The sequence below is a fragment of the Pantherophis guttatus genome, chromosome 3, assembly GCF_059756535.1.
Source record: "Pantherophis guttatus breed Tessera chromosome 3, ASM5975653v1, whole genome shotgun sequence".
NCBI classification, from domain to species: domain Eukaryota; kingdom Metazoa; phylum Chordata; class Lepidosauria; order Squamata; family Colubridae; genus Pantherophis; species Pantherophis guttatus.
The window spans coordinates 147567290-147585671 of NC_142065.1; the positions used below are offsets into that span (position 1 = coordinate 147567290).

Sequence of the window (18382 nt, forward strand, 5' to 3'; positions counted from 1 at the left end):
ACCGCGGCATTGCTTCAGTGGCTGGATTTTTGCATAAACAAAAAGGATTATTTATTGTCTATAGCCACAACTATTCATACAACCAGCAGGCATGATGTGAAAGCTTGAGGAAAGATTTGGAACGTATGCTTTTGAAAATGTGTAACAAGCTGTGAACATAATCATTGAAAGAACTGAGCCTTAATTATCTTTTGGAAGCATCAGAAAGCATCTACTTCCTTCACTTGGTCATGGTGAGACGATACACAATTAAAGGATATTATATTTCCGTTTTTTTCATAGCCAGTATGTGCCCAGAAGGGGTGTATGAATAGGCTGTACGGAACCAATTATCCTTTCTCATGGAAAATAATTACATTCTTGTTTCACTGTTTATTCAGCTCCCACATTCAACTATGAAAGAGAGGGGCATGCATATAAAAATTGCAATATCTGCGTGCATATTAGCACAATTGTAACCAAATAGGACTAAAAAGACCCCTCAGTTGGCTAATTTAAACAGTGCTGCATAAAATGTTTCCAATACATTAAAAATGGAGCGAAAAACAGAAAAAGAAATTGAGCAAATATCTGATGTGACTGTTTCACTAAGTGGCAAATGCAATTCAACAACAGCAAGTATAATGTGATGCACACACTGCAGCGAGGAATCCATGTTTCACTTATAAAATGATGGAGACTAGCTGTCAGTGGCCAAACCAATAAAAAGACCTTGGGTCTTTGTAGATATTTCAGTGATACCATCTGCACAGTGTCCAGCAGCTATAATGAAAGTAAATTCCATGCTATGTGTTATTATATAGACAATATATAAGGGCCTTGGTAGTACAGTGGTCTAAAGCACCCTGTTATTAACACAGCTGCCTGCAATTACTGCAGGTTCGAATCTTACCAGGCTCAAGGTTGACTCAGCCTTCCATCCTTTCTAAGGTAGGTTAAATGAGGACCCAGTTTGTGGGGGCAATAAGCTGACTTTGTATAAATATACAAAAGTATGAAGGCTATTGCTTAACGCATTGTAAGCCGCCCTGAGTCTCCGGAGAAGAGCGGCATATAAATCAAATTTAAAATATATATATATCAGATTAAGCTATGATGTCCCTATCCAAATCTATGGTGCAACCACACCTAAAATACTTAGCATAGTTCTGGTCAACATGTATATCATGAATATATAGGAGATGCATTTGGGAGCAAGCAAGATGACCATAAGCTTGAATATCTTATACCAGGGGTCTGCAACCTTAAACACTCAGAGCCATTTGGACCCGTTTCCCACAGAAAAGAAAACACCGGGAGCCACAAAACCTGGGTGGGTGTAGCCAACTCGACATCACTCACTTCTACCAGTCATATGACCCACCCCCCCACCCAGCCACTCCTACCCAGCCGGTCACTAGGACAGAAAACCGGTTGTTAAAAAACACCGGGAACCATAAAACCCTTTTGATCTCTCTCCCTCCCTTCCCCCTCTCTGTCTCTCTCTCCCCCTCTCTCTGTCTCTGCCCTGCCCGCTTCTCCATCCCCTGGCGTCACCCTTACCATCTCAGGCCAGGTGAGGAGTGATTGGGAGGGGAGGGCAAGGGGCTGGGCCAGCCAGTGGTGGGATCGCTCGACAGGGAGCCACAGCAGAGGCCCCAAAGAGCTACATGCGGCTCTGGAGCCACAGGCTGCTGACACCTGCCTCATACTGTATGCAAGTACAGGATGTAAAAATTGAGGCTTTTTGGCTTAAATATGCTTATGAAGTGTTATGAAGCTTATACATTTATGCATGATAAAGAATAGGTGAACAAGAGGTAGGGTTAAGGTTAGAGCCGGGGTGGTGCAGTGGTTAGAATGCAGTATTACAGGCTAATTCTGCTGACTGCCAGCAATTTGATTCTTAGAGGCTCAAGGTTGACCCATCCTTCCAAAGTGAGTAAAATGAGGACCCAGATTGTTGGGGGCAATATGCTGACTCTATAAACTGCTTAGAAAAGGCTGTAAAGCACTGTGAAGTGGTATAGAAGTGCTATTGCTTTTTTAAAAAAATGTCCCATGATACTAGATCTAGAGTGTTATCCGACATTTAGAAGATTTAAAATTAATAAGAGAAGATACTTCTTTATGCAGGATCTAATTAACCTATGGGATATACTGCCCCAAGATGTTATGTTGAACGCTGGTTTGAGAAGAGAGCAGGTCTATGAATAGTGGACTAATGCCTGGAATTTATTCACCGTAATTATGGTGAATGAGAGTCGCTTTGATCTTCTTTTGTAGGCTTCCTTGATGTATCTGGCTATTCCTGTATGAGACAGAATGTTGGCGTAGATGGGCCAAGGCTTGTTGTACCACAACTACATTAATCTTTTCATATATTTGGTTAAGAGACCTAAACCTAAACCTCACCTATCTGGTTATCTGCATCTGAAATACAGAAAAAAGATCTCTGTGTAATACATAGTTCCGCATTATATTAGATGTTTCTCATCTCTGATTAAGTTTTGCATAAATTAATGACTTTTTTCTTTCTTTCATGCTTTGCAGATTAAATCTGCCCTATAAAAATCTTGGTTACTGGATGGCAACAAAAGAGTACATGAGTTTGCACAAGAATTCCTTTCCCACACAAAGCTGCCCCCGTTTTCCATTCAGGTTTTATTGATTTCAGCAGCACAATAAGGAATAGAAAACATTTTCTTGTAGATTTATTGAACTATTATGATTTAGAAACCCTTATTAATACCTCACTCACAGAACTATCAGGAGCTAAAAAAAGCAGTCACTAGTATTTGGTTTTTGATGTGATATATTTGTTATAGTATGTCTCTTTGAAAAGATGCAAAAAGTTTCTATGAAATGCATTAACTAAACAAATAATACATTCCTACTATTGCCCACCTCTACTAAGTGGGCAATAGTGGGCAATTCTACTATTCTACTAAGCATGCATATGAATGCAGAGGTGTGGAATCTGTAGACCTCCAGATGTTTTGAACTGTAACTTGGGCAATAAGAAAAATCCTAGGAGTTGAAGGGTCACATTCTTCCAGCAGCAGAATGGTTGAGCTCATGGGTGAAAGATTGCAGTCTCAAACTTCCTGTCCCAGAGGTCCTCTGAGTCTACAAACTATTCACTGCCTTAGTATAGCAGAATAACAGAACAATAGAGTTGGAAGGGACCTTGGAGATCTTCTAGTCCAACCCCTTGCTCAAGCAGGAAGCCCTGACCTAGACAAAAGAAGATGCAGGTAATTTATTTAGCACTCCATGGCTCAGGACCAGGGTATTTACGAGACCGCCTTCTGCCACCAGTAGCCTCTCACCGACCAGTTCGCTCCCATAGAGAGGGGCTCCTCAGGGTGCCGTCAGCCAAACAATGTCGACTGGCGGCCCCCAGGGGGAGAGCCTTCTCTGTGGGGGCACCTGCCATCTGGAACGAGCTCCCCCCGGAGATACGGAGGATTCAAGACTTACGCATCTTCCACCGCGCCCTAAAAACGCTCTTATTCCAACAGGCTGGTCTGGCCTAACTCTCCCTTTTAAATTGGGTTTTAAAATGTTTTTTAGATAAATTGGATGTCTTAAATTTTGTTTTTTGAGCCTAAATTATTTAATCTGTTTTTAATAGTTTTTTAACTTTTGTATGTCTTTGTATTTTATCTTGGCTGTTCACCGCCCTGAGTCCTTCGGGAGTAGGGCAGTATACAAATATGATTAATAAATAAATAAATAAATTTATTAAAGTACAGTAGAACCTCTGGTCGCAACCATAATTCATTCCATAACTTTGGTCACAAACCGATTTGGTTGTGACCCGAACCTAATTTTGGAAATTTGGCGCTTACAAAAAAAAAATGGCGTGGAAGGAGAAATAGGCCATGGGAAAAAAAATTGTGAATTTTCTTGGTTGGAACTTGATTTGGTCATGGTCAGAAGCGTTCGTGACCCGAGGTTCTACTGTACTTCTAATTTTGAGATACTCTGGTGTAAAAAAGATTTCAAGGTACAGAAAACACTCTGAACACCAACCAGCAGTCAGAAGATACTATGGAAAGTCCTTAATTTCACACCACATGGACAGACTTAACCATAGATTTAAATGGGCAATTGTTACGTCGTGGAGGATACGGCACATATAATATTTGAATGTAGGTTGTATGAGGAAGTAAGAAAACAATATCTGTCCCCAATTATAAATAAATTTCCCCACTGGAATGTAAGGCATAAATTATCATTTCTATTGAAGGCAGACTCTCCTCCCCTGGTAAGGGCTATCACTCGATATCTTAAAAGGATGACAGTAATACGAGCCGGTTATATCGAAAAGAATTTCATTGATTGTAAGAAAGATGAGCTGAGTTAGAGAGGAGCTATCTTATTTGGGATATCTAGTTTTGGAAATCTAGTTATTGAACTTCGATATTGTTAAATTTTAAATGTCATATATCATATACTTTTAGACTTTTATTTCTGTAACTGTTTGTTTTATCTTTTTCTTTTCTTTCTTTCTTTTTTTTTGAAAAGGCCTTCGGGCTATTCAATAAAAAGAATCCAAATGGGCAATTGTGAGCATCGTAGACTAGGCCATGTGTGAAAAATGCTATAAAATTCCTGGAAGCCTGGCACTCAGACAAATCAGCCATCAACAGGTACATAGACATAAACAACATATACATACCATTCAAAAGAAACAATAAAAAAGCCAAAAAGGAAACAAAAAGCCCCAAACACCTCCTCACCAGCAATCAACATACAGATGAGACTCCAAGATTAACACTAGACCAACAATCAAGAAATGAACAGTATCCCAATCAAGGAATTATCAAGTCAAACAAATAAGTAAAAAAGCAACCTAATCAAGGAACCACCAAGACCACTCCCACCAACACTGACAGACAAACCACTAGTACATAAAATAAGAGCAAATCCCACTCCCTTCTAGTACTGATGTTACATAGTTTAGTAATGAAACATCTGCAAGAAAACAATCAAGCTCAGACAACACCAATGACCCAACACAAAACTGAGCACATGTAGACAACATAAATTCCAGACAACAGAAATTAAACATAGTTTAGTTCTTAACTAATTTCCTCCAAGTACCAATGATCTTGAATCAAATTGCTTTCAGATTTGTTACTCAGATAAATCTTTCTACACGCAAATTCCAATTTTAATTGGAGGGGGAGGGGGAAGAATCATATCTCTCCCTCCTGTTTAATTGACCTTGGAATGTTTTTGCTCCTTTTCCCTGGTACTAAAAGAACAAACATTCTTCCAAGTAGAAAGGAGGAAATTTCCCTTGGGAAATCTCTTTTTGCTATGTTCTAAAGTATCTCTCCCTCAACGAGGTGTTGATTTCAAAGTATGAATTCGCAGCTTGCCAGTTGGCACAAGAGACTGGCAAGCAGGTTGAAAGGGGGAATGTGGAGGTAGGAGATTACCTTCCTGTCACCCCCCCCCCAAAAAAACTATAAGATTACAAAGATCAGGTGAAAAATAGCAAATGTCAAATTGTGCTGCACCACAGACATTTTCTTGCTAAGAAATATGGCAAATCCCTATTTTTGTTCTTGACCCTTATGCACAAAATGGATTGAAGGTGTATAAGGGTCAATGAAGGTGCATAAGATTAATAGAGAACGTAGATATTCAAGCTTAGTAAATTAACTGCGATTAACAAAATAGGAATAAACCAGTCAAAGCTGGGTACTCATGGTTACAATTTCCCCTCCACCTTTTTCCATCTGCAGACCCAACAATAAATATTAATTATTAATATATTCAGTTGGTAAGTGAATGTACTGCTGTTTATATACATTTTAGGTTTATGTAATTTAAGTTTCCTTAGATGAATGGGAACAACGGGGAAAATATTCCCTGAGAAGTGGGTTTTCCCTCTCATCTTCTTTCATTTTAATCCATGCTATAATACTGGACACACAGTTTGTACACTGGATACTTCTGATGGTTCAGAACAGACCTTTTCAGGATAAAGGAAAGGAAAGGAAATTTAAACTTTTCAATAATTCAAATCTGAAACTTAAGACAAAGAAAGCTCTATGTTTAAGTAGGTTTCTTTGTTGCTATCCTGGTCGCCTGTTTGTAGCCCCATGTCCCAAAGATTAGGATTAATTGCCAGAAACTGCACTGCCTGTTCCTGCTGATGAAAGATTTTCTTTTTCACACTCCTTAACTGAAGTTTTGCTCTGCCACAAAAGATCACAATGCTATGCTCATTCCTTCTTTGATAAAAAATATAAATGTATGTTTTTAGATACATACATCACAAGGTGGCTAAGGTGCAGAGATGGTACAGCCTGCTATTCCTAATACTTGGAAAAGCTCAGATGTAACTGATATAAGGCTATATCAAAATACTTCAGTAGCAATTGTTTTATTACTTTATCTATCTTGCTCAGAGAGTTATGAAATTTTGTAATTTTTAAGATGCTTAAATTAGAATATGACATAATTATATGCTTATTATTGCACTGCAATACTTTGGTAACCAGACTACATTTTTATCTACGATAATGGAATAATTTGTTGAAAATCCCCCAAAGTCCATTGGAGTTGGGCAGCTGGTAAATTTAAATAAATAAAAGGTTTAAAAATTATGGCTGGCGAACACCATTTTTGAAGGTTTACGTAGCTTCCTTTATAAAGAAATCCTCACGGAAAACAAAGTTTAATTTTACAGATTTATTTTTTTTTAATTTTATTTTATATTAGATTTCTATACCGCCCTTCTCCCTGAGGACTCAGGGCGGTGTACAGCCAGATTAAAAAACACGCAGAACAAACATTAAAAACAATTAAAAGATATATAAATTTGGCCCAATTAAAACTCATTTACCAATTAAAAACGTTTAAAACATTTAAAAACAGTTAAAAATTTCATCTTAAGCCAGCCCGGCTTGTTTAAATAAATGGGTTTTAAGGGCGCGACGGAAGGCACTGAGGTCTTGGATTCTCCTTATCTCTGGGGGGAGCTGATTCCAGAGGGTAGGTGCCCCCACAGAGAAGGCTCTCCCCCTGGGGGTCACCAGCCTACATTGTCTGGCTGATGGCACCCCGAGGAGGCCCTCTCTGTGGGAGCGCACAGGTCGATGGGAGGTCGTCGGTAGCAGCAGGCGGTCTCGAAGATAGCTAGGCCCTATGCCATGGAGCGCTTTAAAGGTGATAACCAACACCTTGAAGCGCACCCGGAAGACAACTGGGAGCCAGTGCAGCTCGCGCAGGAGCGGTGTTACATGGGAGCGCCATGCTGCTCCCGTCACTACCCGCGCTGCTGCGTTCTGGACCAGCTGGAGCCTCCGGGTGCTCCTCAAGGGGAGCCCCATGTAGAGAGCGTTGCAATAGTCAAGGCGAGAGGTGACGAGGGCGTGAGTGACTGTGCACAGGGAATCCCGATCAAGAAAGGGCCGCAACTGGCGAATCAGGCGAACCTGACAAAAGGTCCCCCTGGTTACAGCCGTCAGATGTTCCTCCAAGGACAGCTGCATATCCAGGAGGACTCCCAGATTGCGAGCCCTCTCTGTGGGGGCCAATGACTCGCCCCCAATAGTCAGTGATGGAGTCAACTGACTATATCGGGATGCCGGGAGCCACAGCCACTCAGTCTTGGAAGGGTTGAGCTTGAGCCTGTTCCTCCCCATCCAGATAAAATGAGTGTCACAAGGATTCTGCAGAGGTTGGCACAATTACAGGTAGTCCTCAACTTACGACCACAATTGAGCCCAAAATTTTATGTTGCTCAATGAAACATTCGTTAAGTGAGTTTGCCCCATTTTACGACTTTATGCCACAGCTGCAAAGCGGCTCTCGAAGACCTGGCGGCTGGCTGCAGGTCGCCGAAAAGTACCGGCGGAAAAAGCTGCTGCCGTCGCTGCCATGTTCTTCGCGCATGCGCATCCCATTGGACTTGCAAGGCATGGGATACACGTGCGTGAAGAACATGGTGGACGGGGTGAGCAAGCGGCGACCAGTTCGGGGGCTTGGCCAGCCAGCCATCGCTACCGGTTCAGCAACCGGGGCCAAATTCCCACCACCAATTCGCGCAAACTGGTGTGAACCGGCTGAATACCACCTCTGATGTGACCGTGGGGATGCTGCAGCGGTTGTAAGTGTGAAAAATGGTCGTAAGTCACATTTTTCTGTGCTGTTGTAACTTTGAATGGTCACGAAATGAACTGTTGTTAGTTGAGGACTACCTGTAATTTTGTGTTTTATAAGTGGAAGAAGTATTCTTTTTACAGGCATGTTTATTCTGTCTTATTATTAATTACATAGAAATGGAGCTTTAAGAATAAAATGAAAGTGAATTGGGGAGGAGCTGACATCACAACGGAACTGTCGGAGGATTCCTGGGCTCCAGGATTGCCACCAAAATCCTTGCTGTTGGACCGTCCTTATTGGACCTCACAGTCTTGTTTTGACTGTGATAGTGGAGGGCACATCCTGACAATCCCAGGGACACTGCAAAGTCCCTGCTTGATCCAGGAGAAGCCCTTTTTCTAACAGCAGGGTGGCAGCCATAGTAGCTGCTGAAGTTGGGACAGCTCCGGAAGAAGAATAGAAGGACAGTGAGTCGATGCAATCAGAGACTTTCAATTTAAAGTAATATAAAGAGAGAAAATTGATTGCAATAAATATAAATGGACTTAATTCAGTTGTTAAAAGAAGAAAGATATTCCACAAATTAGAGAAACTAAAATTTGATATAATTTGCCTACAAGAAGTTCATATTAAAAAGCAACATGAACAAATACTGGTACATTTATTATGTTTATTTATATTTATTTATTTATTTATTTATTTATTTATTTATTTATTTATATTTATTATGTTGTTTATATTAACACTAGAAGTGCTAAATAGAAATATTAGAGAAAAACAAGACACATAAAAGGAATGAAAATACGAAAAGAAGAATACAAATTGCAAGCATTTGCAGATGATCTGGTTTTTATTCTTGAAGATCCATTAACATCAATAATTACACTGATAGACAAAATTGGAGAGTTTGGGAAAGTAGCTGGCTTGAAAATCAACAAAGACAAAACAAAGATTCTGACTAAAAATATGTTGGTAAAGCAAAAAGAAAAATTGGCGGATATATCAAAGATGCAGGTCACAAATAAAGTCAAATATTTGGGGATATACTTGACAGCAAGATGTAGTGCACTAGAAGAAAATAATTATAATAAACTTAAACAACAGATAGGGACAGATTTGGCGAAATGGGAAAAATTACAGCTTTCTTTGATTGGAAGGATATCAACTTCCAATCAAAGAATCAACTATTAAGATGAATATTTTGCCTAGAATTTTATATTTGTTCCAGACAATTCCAATTAGATTGGGGAAAGACTTTTTTGAAGATTTGAATAAAATGGTGTTAAAATATATTTGGCAGGGAAAGAAAGCGAGAATAAAATTAAAGTTATTACAAGATGCTAGAATGAGAGGGGGGTTTGGTCTACCTAATTGGGAACTTTATTATCAAGCGACAAGTTTGATGTGGATCAAATAATGGATAACGTTAAGAAATACTAGATTATTGAATTTAGAAGGTCATGATTTGTTGATGGGGTGGCATGCTTTTTTATGGTATAAAGGAACAAAAATACAAGGGTATTTTAGAAGACATCATATACGTGAGGCTTTGCTATTAAACTGGGAGAAGATTAAAAAACAACACTATTTGAAAATTCCAGTCTGGGTATCAACAATTGAAGCATTTTCATATTCAGTAATATTTAGAAGGGAACAAATTGTTAGACAGTGAATTAATGGATGAAAAGGGTGAACTTAAATCGAAGCAAGAACTGGAAGAACAAGGTTTTAAGATGGATTGGTTTTCTTATCTGCAAATACGTTCTAGATATGAAGAAGATTTTAAACGAGGTTTTTATGATGTTATGATTAATTTAGATAAGATCTTAATGGGTTCTGATGACTATGTAATTAAAAAATTATATGGTTATTTATTAGAGGTAAAACTGGAAGAAGAACAAGTTAAAGAAACAATGATAGCATAGGGGAAAAATTTTGGCCATGGGATTGATTTAGAGAAATGGCAAAAATTGTGGTTGCAAAATTATAAAATGACAATATCTACATCATATAAAGAGAATTTATATAAGATGTTTTACAGGTGGCATCTACCCCTGAGGAGAATAGCCAAAATGTTCAAGAACAAATCGGAGAAATGTTAGAAATGTCATCAGACTCCAGGATCATATTAGCATATGTAGTGGACATGTGCAGAAGCTAAAAGATATTGGACTAAAATCCACACATGGTTAGAAAAAATGACAAAGAAACATATTGACTTTAAACCATAGATATTTTTATTAGGGATTTTACCAGAAATATATAATAAAGAATTGAGATATTTAATTGTGAATGTTTTAACAGTGGCTAGAATTGTATTTGCTAAAAATTGGAAAAAAGAGAAAATACCTACTGATGATGAAGTTATTAAGAAAATTATGGAATGTGCCAAAATGAGTACATTGACATTTGAAATTAGAGAACAGGAAGACAAACAATACTACAGTATTTGATATGGGATTTGTTTTATCAATGGCTAGATAATGGAGATGACGTATGAAATATGAAATCAAGGTAATGACAAAATATATGAAGTGTTTTCTTATGGGAGATAAGCCTTTGTTAAACAATTGCTAAATGAGAATAATAATATAAAGGGATATATAAAATTGTCAAATAAGAGAAATTAAATGATTTGCAATCTTGGATTTGAGATTAAGCACAAAAGAATTTTAACCAATCGACACACTTTCTGTGATTGTATTGAATGATGGTTGCTTTTATGTTTTGTTATGTTTAAAAATAAAATAAAAAAAAGAATAAAAAGAAAGCCACACAGCTCCCTGAAATGTAACCCTGAGATGCTTTCAATTTAGATCAGGAAAATTTGCAGCAATTTAGATCAAATTAGAAAAAACAACAGAGATATATGAAATGCAGAGGTATTGGAGAAAATGCTGTATTTAGACTGCAATTTTCAGACTATATATCCCCCCATTAACTTCAAGAAAGAGTTTATATAATAATTTATAACAAGATTATCTGTGAAAAGTTTTAAATGTCAGTAAGCACCATATCTAAACTTTACAAACATATTTAAGATATGTTCAAGACTTTGATTACTTAGTTGTGAATTGCTGCCCAATGTTATAGTTTAGACCATATATAAATCTTTAGATTTCGTGAATTTAGTTGGACTGCAATAGAGTAAATGTAGTCAGATGTCTGGCGGCATATAAATATCTTTGGGGGCATATAAAATACTATCTTCCAATCAAAAAATAGAGCTAAATAAAACATCTTTTGCACAAACAAATGCTCCCCAGAGAAACAACCACAAATATAATTCATTCAGTTAGTGCATCTACCCCAATGAATCTAGAAGCAAATCCGGCAAGACTACCACTATTGAATGCCAATTTCTTGAAACAGCATTTTCCCCTCCCCTTTTCAAATTGCTGCCAGTTTTTCAATTACCACCACCAGGCCACTCTTTAGAAAGTTTCTGTTCAGATTTTAAAGCAAAAGTTACAAGGAGCAAAGTAATTCTGCCTAAATAATGCTGGCCATTAAAAATATTTATAGGGGAAAGGCAGCAAATTGGCTACTGATTGCAATTTGAGCTGATGAAATAAACACTGAAAAATAAATTCTTTCTCCATTATTAAAAACTAGATGAGGATCAATTGCATCTCTTCTAAGCTTACGATTTGTAAGTAAAATTAAATAGACAATTTGACATTTGAAAAAATGGTCTTGTGAAACTGTTGAAGAAAGTAAAAGTAGCAGGTTCAGCAGGAGAAACTGAAGGGAAAAAATGTTATTTGCTTTTATTTTGTTGTTATGTGTAAACTGGAAGAAGTTCATATGCTTCCTGTTTAGCGTAATCTTTCCTATTACCTTATTTCAGACCGAATTTTAGATTAGATGGTCACTTGGGTATGGAACTGTCTATCTTTGTACTGTAAGGTTGTGACACAGAGGCTAATAACACTAGATTGTGGGTTCAAAAAAACATCCAAAATCTAGAGAATGGAAATGTATTTATTACAAACGAATTTTCAAACTTCCCAGAACACTTTTCCAGGCATAAAGCTGGGTACTTATTCTCAGATATTTATTCCTAATTAGCAAAATATCTCCGGTATATAAAATCTTGCCTCCCCAATAAACTTATGTTATCTCTGTGACCAGAGAGATTTAAGCAGTTGAAATGAACAACAGTTCTGCCATTCAAAAAATGCTTTTGTGCAACGCTATTTAATGGGTGATGGTTTCAGTTGATATTTACATAGAAAAATTAATCTGTGGACCTCCCTAGTTCATATACTCTAGCTGCATTGCCAGAAATGTGTGAAATATATCCATTCTAAGTCTTGACTTTGTTGAAAAATGGTGCAGTGTAACCCAGATTTCTTGTGTACTTTCACTATTGGAAAAATATGATACCCAATCATGCATGTGCTATGTATGAATTTCAAATCAAAGAAAAATGAAGCAAATTAATTCTTTCCACCCTATTAAAATTCTTGCTGTGTAAGGTAAAAGCAGCAACGCCTTCCATAGGTTATTACAAAAGCCTAATTTGGAATCCAGGGTGCCCAGTGTAGCATAATGGTTAAATCGTTGGATCATAACTAGAGAAATGCAATTTAGCCATGAAGTTGTAAGGCTGTCAGATTTTCTCTTAATCAATTAACTATATACTACTAAAACTCTCATCATCATCTTTTACTGGGTGAAACGGTCCATCATAGGGTAAAAAGGTTTGAACCAACGTATCTTAAATGTACTAATGTACATAATGTATCCAAAATCTGGGATCCATGACTCCTAAGGGAATGAAATTTGAAGATTTTGTGGCTGTTTCAGTGCTGCTGGCTGCTGCTGGACTGTCTGCTGAGCTTCCATGATCTTCATTTTCAACATTCTGTGACCGTTTCCCAGGGAGGGAGGGGGGGGAGGGAAGGAAGGAAGGAAAGAAGGAAGGAAGGAAGGAAGGACGGAAGGAAGGAAGGAAGGAAGGAAGGAAGGAAGGAAGGAGGGAGGGAGGGAGGGAGGGATATTTCTGATGCTTCCTGACAGATTCCCACAAGGGAACTCAATGGAGAAGCCAGCAGGAGTTTGGAAATTGCTCCCACTCCCACTTTTTTTCCTGCCCTTAGTCATTCTGTTTCTCTGTTTATGTAACAAAGTATTTTTTAAAATGATGATCCAAAGGGGCATGAGTTATCTAGTATATATTAGCTTCAGCCAATATAGTCTGAAATTGCCAACATATTTGAATTTTATATAACAATTTCAAATTCATTAGATTTGATTTAAATTCAGATATCTAAGATTTACTTATGGTACTATTTGAAAAAGAATCATAGGCAAGTTGTTCAAATTTAAATCTAATCTGAAGAGTATGAAATTATAGTCTTATTGTTTAATTGGTTGATTGACAAATAAGTATGGAACATATTTGTGTTATTCAAAATATAATTCCCCAAAGACTGTATAGGTCTTGAGGGACGTCAAGTAACTGATTTTTATTTATTTATTTAGTGTACAACAATGTTACATTAGCCAGGAGATTACAATGATAATACATAGTAATCATTTGGCTGCGTAAGACCACTAGCCCTGTTTGGCTCATGCTCTCACGCTTTCCAAGCTGCGCCACGGGGGGTGAGCTAGCTCCGCACTAGAAAGAAAGATGGACAGCTTCCTGCAACATCATCTGAAGCCCCTCCCTCCACTGAAGCCACCTTGCAAATGGGTGTCACAGGATTCTAATGGTACACATGAAGCGCCGTTTCGTCTTCCCATGGAAGTGGTACTTATTTATCTACTTGCATGTATCATGCTTTTGAACTGCTGGTAAGCAGAAGCTGAGGCGAGTGAAGGGAGCTCACCCTACCACACACTGCTAGGATTCAAACTGCTGAAGCAAAGCCCATCTCCAGTGTTATTAAGCTACTAAGCCACCACGCCTTTAAGTAACTGTGAATGCAAGATATTTTATCTAATTACTTAAACTCTTAATTACTAGAATCAAAATTTCAAATTGTGCAAACAGAGCTATTACATCATATATTAAATTTACATTATCATTAATGATATCTTGGGGAAGGTCATTTATTGTAACCACTAACATACAGAATCACACAGTACTGTATTAAGAATGAGAATAAAGAGCAAACAGAATCTCTTTTCCCCTCAATTGACTTATTAATAAATGTCCTGAATTGGTTGACAGGCATGTTAACATGGTTGATGTGAAAACTATATATATGCTATTCTCTTTTATAGTTTGCTCTCACATATAAATATTTTACTATTTTTCCTGAAAATCAGACCCTGTCTTATATTTTTTTTTGAACCCCAAAATAAGCGCTTGGCCTTATTTTTGGGGAGGTGTTATTATTTTGGAGCATGGTTTTTGTTTTTTTTTTGCTTTAATTTATATGCCGCCCTTCTCCGGAGACTCAGGGCGGCTTACAATGCGTTAAGCAATAGCCTTCATACTTTTGTATATTTATACAAAGTCAGCTTATTGCCCCCACAATCTGGGTCCTCATTTTACCTACCTTTGAAAGGATGGAAGGCTGAGTCAACCTTGAGCCTGGTGAGATTTGAACTTGCAGTAATTGCAAGCAGCAGATGTTAATAACAGTGCTTTAGTCCACTGTACTACAGGCTCTTACACATTGAGCATGTGGAGCAAGACAGGACTCCTCTTGCTGTCTTACCTGATTTCCAGCTCTGTGTCTCTAACCCTAACCCAAGGAAATGGCGGGGACTGGCTGTACATGCAGTTTAATATTTTTTGGAAAGAGTTTATTTTCATGGAGGGCTTATTTGGGGGGGGGCTTATTTTAACGCATGAGCTCAAAAGTCAGATTGGGCTTATTATCTGGGGAGGTCTTATTTTCCGGGAAACACAGTATATCCTAAAGATTTATGTAGGTTTTAAAATTATTATTTAAAAGCTGTATGGAAAAGAGAACGAAGTGTTGAAAAAAGATACATTTCTCAATAATGTAATAGCAATTATTAGGGAAAAAAACCCTGCCTACATAAATAATTGACTCTAGGAGGCAAGTTCTTGAACCTGAAAAGGATTCAGATTGAGTGTTTGTTCCTCTCAAAGTAAACCAAATACATGTCCTCCAGGGGGCTTGCAAAGACTAATCTCTTTTTTTGTTTAATTTCATTTTAAGAAATAAAATCAATTAGGAATAAATGTGTAACTTGCCTTTCCTCCCTCTATTCTTATTACAGTAGTTCTATAATGCAACACTGAGAATTTACACAGACAACAATCACAAGGCTTCTGTCTTTGACTCCCACCACCCATTGCTGATGTTGCATACAACCCTTGAGGGTGAAAGGATCACCTCCCCATGATTTAGATTAGTTGAAATTGGGTATTTCAAGTTTCTGGGTGTTTATTATTTTTTTCCTCTGTATATTAATCCTTGCTCTTTTAAATAGCTAGGAAAAAAAGCCAATGAAAGTTTATGGAGTCCTTGATGTACTGCTTATGTTACCCAGTCAGGTAACAAAATGTCTGTAAGAAAAGAACCAAGGTCAGAAGAGCACTAAGAATACCTGAGCTACCTATATTCTGTTCTGTTGCAATGCAAGTTTGCTACAGATGGAACAACTAAAATAAATGTCATTTAACTATGATGCAGTTTTCCTCTTAGAACTGAGAAATCATTTAATGTGTACAATTTTTCCCACCTGGTTAAGATAAATGTTTATTATTAAGTTCCTATGCTGCAAATATTAAGTGCCAAGCATTTTCCTTTTTCCTCACATACTACTTTTTCATAGACCACTGACAATATGGCCATTCTCAATAACTCTCAAAAGATCCTAATGCAGAATCCACATGAGAATAATGATTCTGAAATACCAATTCTCAGCCATGGAACTGTTACATTAATTAGTGCCCAAATTAGGAGTTAGATTCAAACCTTCAATGTTTTAAATTTATCGGATTTGCAGTTTTAAACTTTCTTCTGCAAGGGCATCTAAAAAAAAAACAAAAAAACACCACACTCTTCTCTCTTGAATTGGCTAGACACTGGAACTCTCCTTTGAGCAGAATGATATGGTCCAGAAAAAAGAAATAAGTTGAAAGGCTTCTTTTAAATGACCTTTCTTCTCAAAACTTTTTGTTACAAGAGCAAACAGGGAGAATAATTTGGAAGTACCGGTACTACTGGCAATCAGTGATTTCTCTGAGAGTTCTTCAATTTCTGCATAAGATTGTTTTAGACCCAGTTTGGGTTAGTGGAGCCATATTAATCAAATGTCTTCACACATCAGAGAGATATTGAGTATATTTTTAAAGCTTGTTTTAGTATGACTTCCTATAACAGAATGCTATTGTTTTTATTTATTTATTTTTAATAAAAGCTGTTCAATATATATCTCAGGAAATACACATTGTAAAACAGAACAAACCAGTTCTGATGAGATGCCTTTAAAAGAACTACAAGAAAGAAAGTACAAGAGAGTACTACTGTAAAGACAATAAGGGAATAACTGTTTTCCACTGGGAAAAAAATTAACTTGTAAGAGAAAGGGGGAAAGGAGGGAGAGAGGGAGGGAGGGAGAGAGCCTTTTTGCATAGTTTGTAGAATCAGTGAAAAGATGACTCTGTAGTACAAACCTAGGTGAAGGGCAGCTTCTGTCAGCAGGCTGTATAAAGCAACCTAGATAGTATTTGCATGTGTAAGAAAGGGAAGCAACATGCAGCACTGTGCAGAATATTAATGAGAATAGTGTACACAATACTAGGCAAAGCAAATTGTGTCTTGCATAGGTGTCAAACAGAGAAGAAAGGGGGTGACATGCAGATATAAAACAGAACAGGTCAAAAGTGGATTATTACAGGAGGGAAATAATATTTGGAATTTATATGCCACTGAGATTAGCTGATTTGAGGTAGAAATGTGCACAGTGAGCAGGTAAAAGGCATGGTTGGTATGAAGCAGAAAACAGCAGGAGCAGAAGAGCAAAAGGGGCCCAGGACTCTGGAAAAGATATGTTCTATGTGCCTTTTTGAGGGAAATGTGTGAAGAATGATTGAAAGAATAGAAGTATGCGTGGGTGTGAGAGAGAATACAGTGTGTGTGTGTGTGTGTGCACGCACACGCATACACACACACATATGAAAGGCAAGGAAACAGGCATGTCAAAAAAAGAATAGATGGTGCATATGTACACAGTCCAATAAATGTAAGAGAATAAGATGCCTGTATAGATAGTGTGTGCGTGTATTTGTGTGTGTGTGAGAGAGAGACAGAGAGAGAGCGAGGGGGGGAGGGAGGCAAGGACAGAGAGAGAGAGAGAGCTGATATAACTGGCATTGTAGGGATATCTGACAGGAATGAATGGAGGAGCGTGTATTTGCAGTCTGCCTGCACCGATAACAGAGCAAATGTGACCCAGGGACCTGCCTGAGCGAGTGGGGTGGGAGGCGCGATTTAGACGAAGGCAGACAAACGCTTCGATGTGTGCCGGCTCGCTTTGCTCCCTTCTCCATCCTTAAAAGAAAGGGCGGCAATCCTGGTCGAAGGCCCGCTCTCCCCCCCCCCGCCCCCATCCCCTACCTAGCTCGAAAAAGCCAGCCAGCCAGCTAGAAATAAGCCGGTCCTTTCACTCACCATCTTGCCGCCGACAAGGGAGGGGTCGCTCGTCGGTGGCCGACAGGGCACAGGTTGTTCCGACCGCTACTGCTGCTGCTGCTGCCTCAAACGGGGGAAGGCAGAAAAGAAGAGGCAGCGGCGCGATGCTTGCCGCCCTCCTCGGTTCCGCTGCCTGGCAGGTGCTCGAACGGGTTTAGTCGCCTCTGCTTTCTTCTGCCGCTTTCTCCCTTGCTGCAGCTTAAGGAAAGCCGTGGCCGTACCATGCTCCCCTCCCCCTCCCCCTCCTCCTCGTCTTCTCCACCGCAAGGATCAGGCGGGGACTTCGGAGGCGGAGGCGGGGCTAGGGAGGGGCCGGGGGGGGAAGAGATTCCTCGCTCGCCGACGGATGGAGGGGCGGGGGGAGAGGGGGAGAAGGGGGTCTTGGCGGGAACAACGCCGGCCTGAATACTGAAGGCGGCGGGGCGAAGGTGTGAGGGATTATCACCGCATCTCTGGGCTGCAGGACTGAGTTACTGGACGGCCCCGGTGGGATTCTCTGGCCGTCTGCCCACACTGAGCGCCTGGACCTTGTTGGGCCGTAGCAGCAGCTCCTCTCGCGCCCATTTGAACTTGCCCCTTTTGCTGTCTTAGCTAGCTCGGCTACTGCGAGGCTGCGCTGAGGGAGCCAATTTGCAGCATCCCTT

The 18382-nt window shown here is 39.0% G+C and overlaps 1 protein-coding gene across 2 annotated transcripts in view; it reads right to left on the reverse strand.

Moving 5' to 3' along the window:
- The window catches only part of ELOVL2 (ELOVL fatty acid elongase 2), a 38595-nt gene extending 20800 nt beyond the window's left edge, over positions 1 to 17795 (reverse strand). For both annotated transcript variants that reach the window (XM_034429134.3, XM_034429132.3), the window contains exon 1: positions 17718 to 17795. In XM_034429134.3, the coding sequence (XP_034285025.1) occupies positions 17718 to 17720 (3 nt within the window). In that variant the 5' untranslated portion in view covers positions 17721 to 17795. The remainder of the gene's footprint in view (positions 1 to 17717) is intronic.
- Positions 17796 to 18382: the final 587 nt, after the last annotated feature.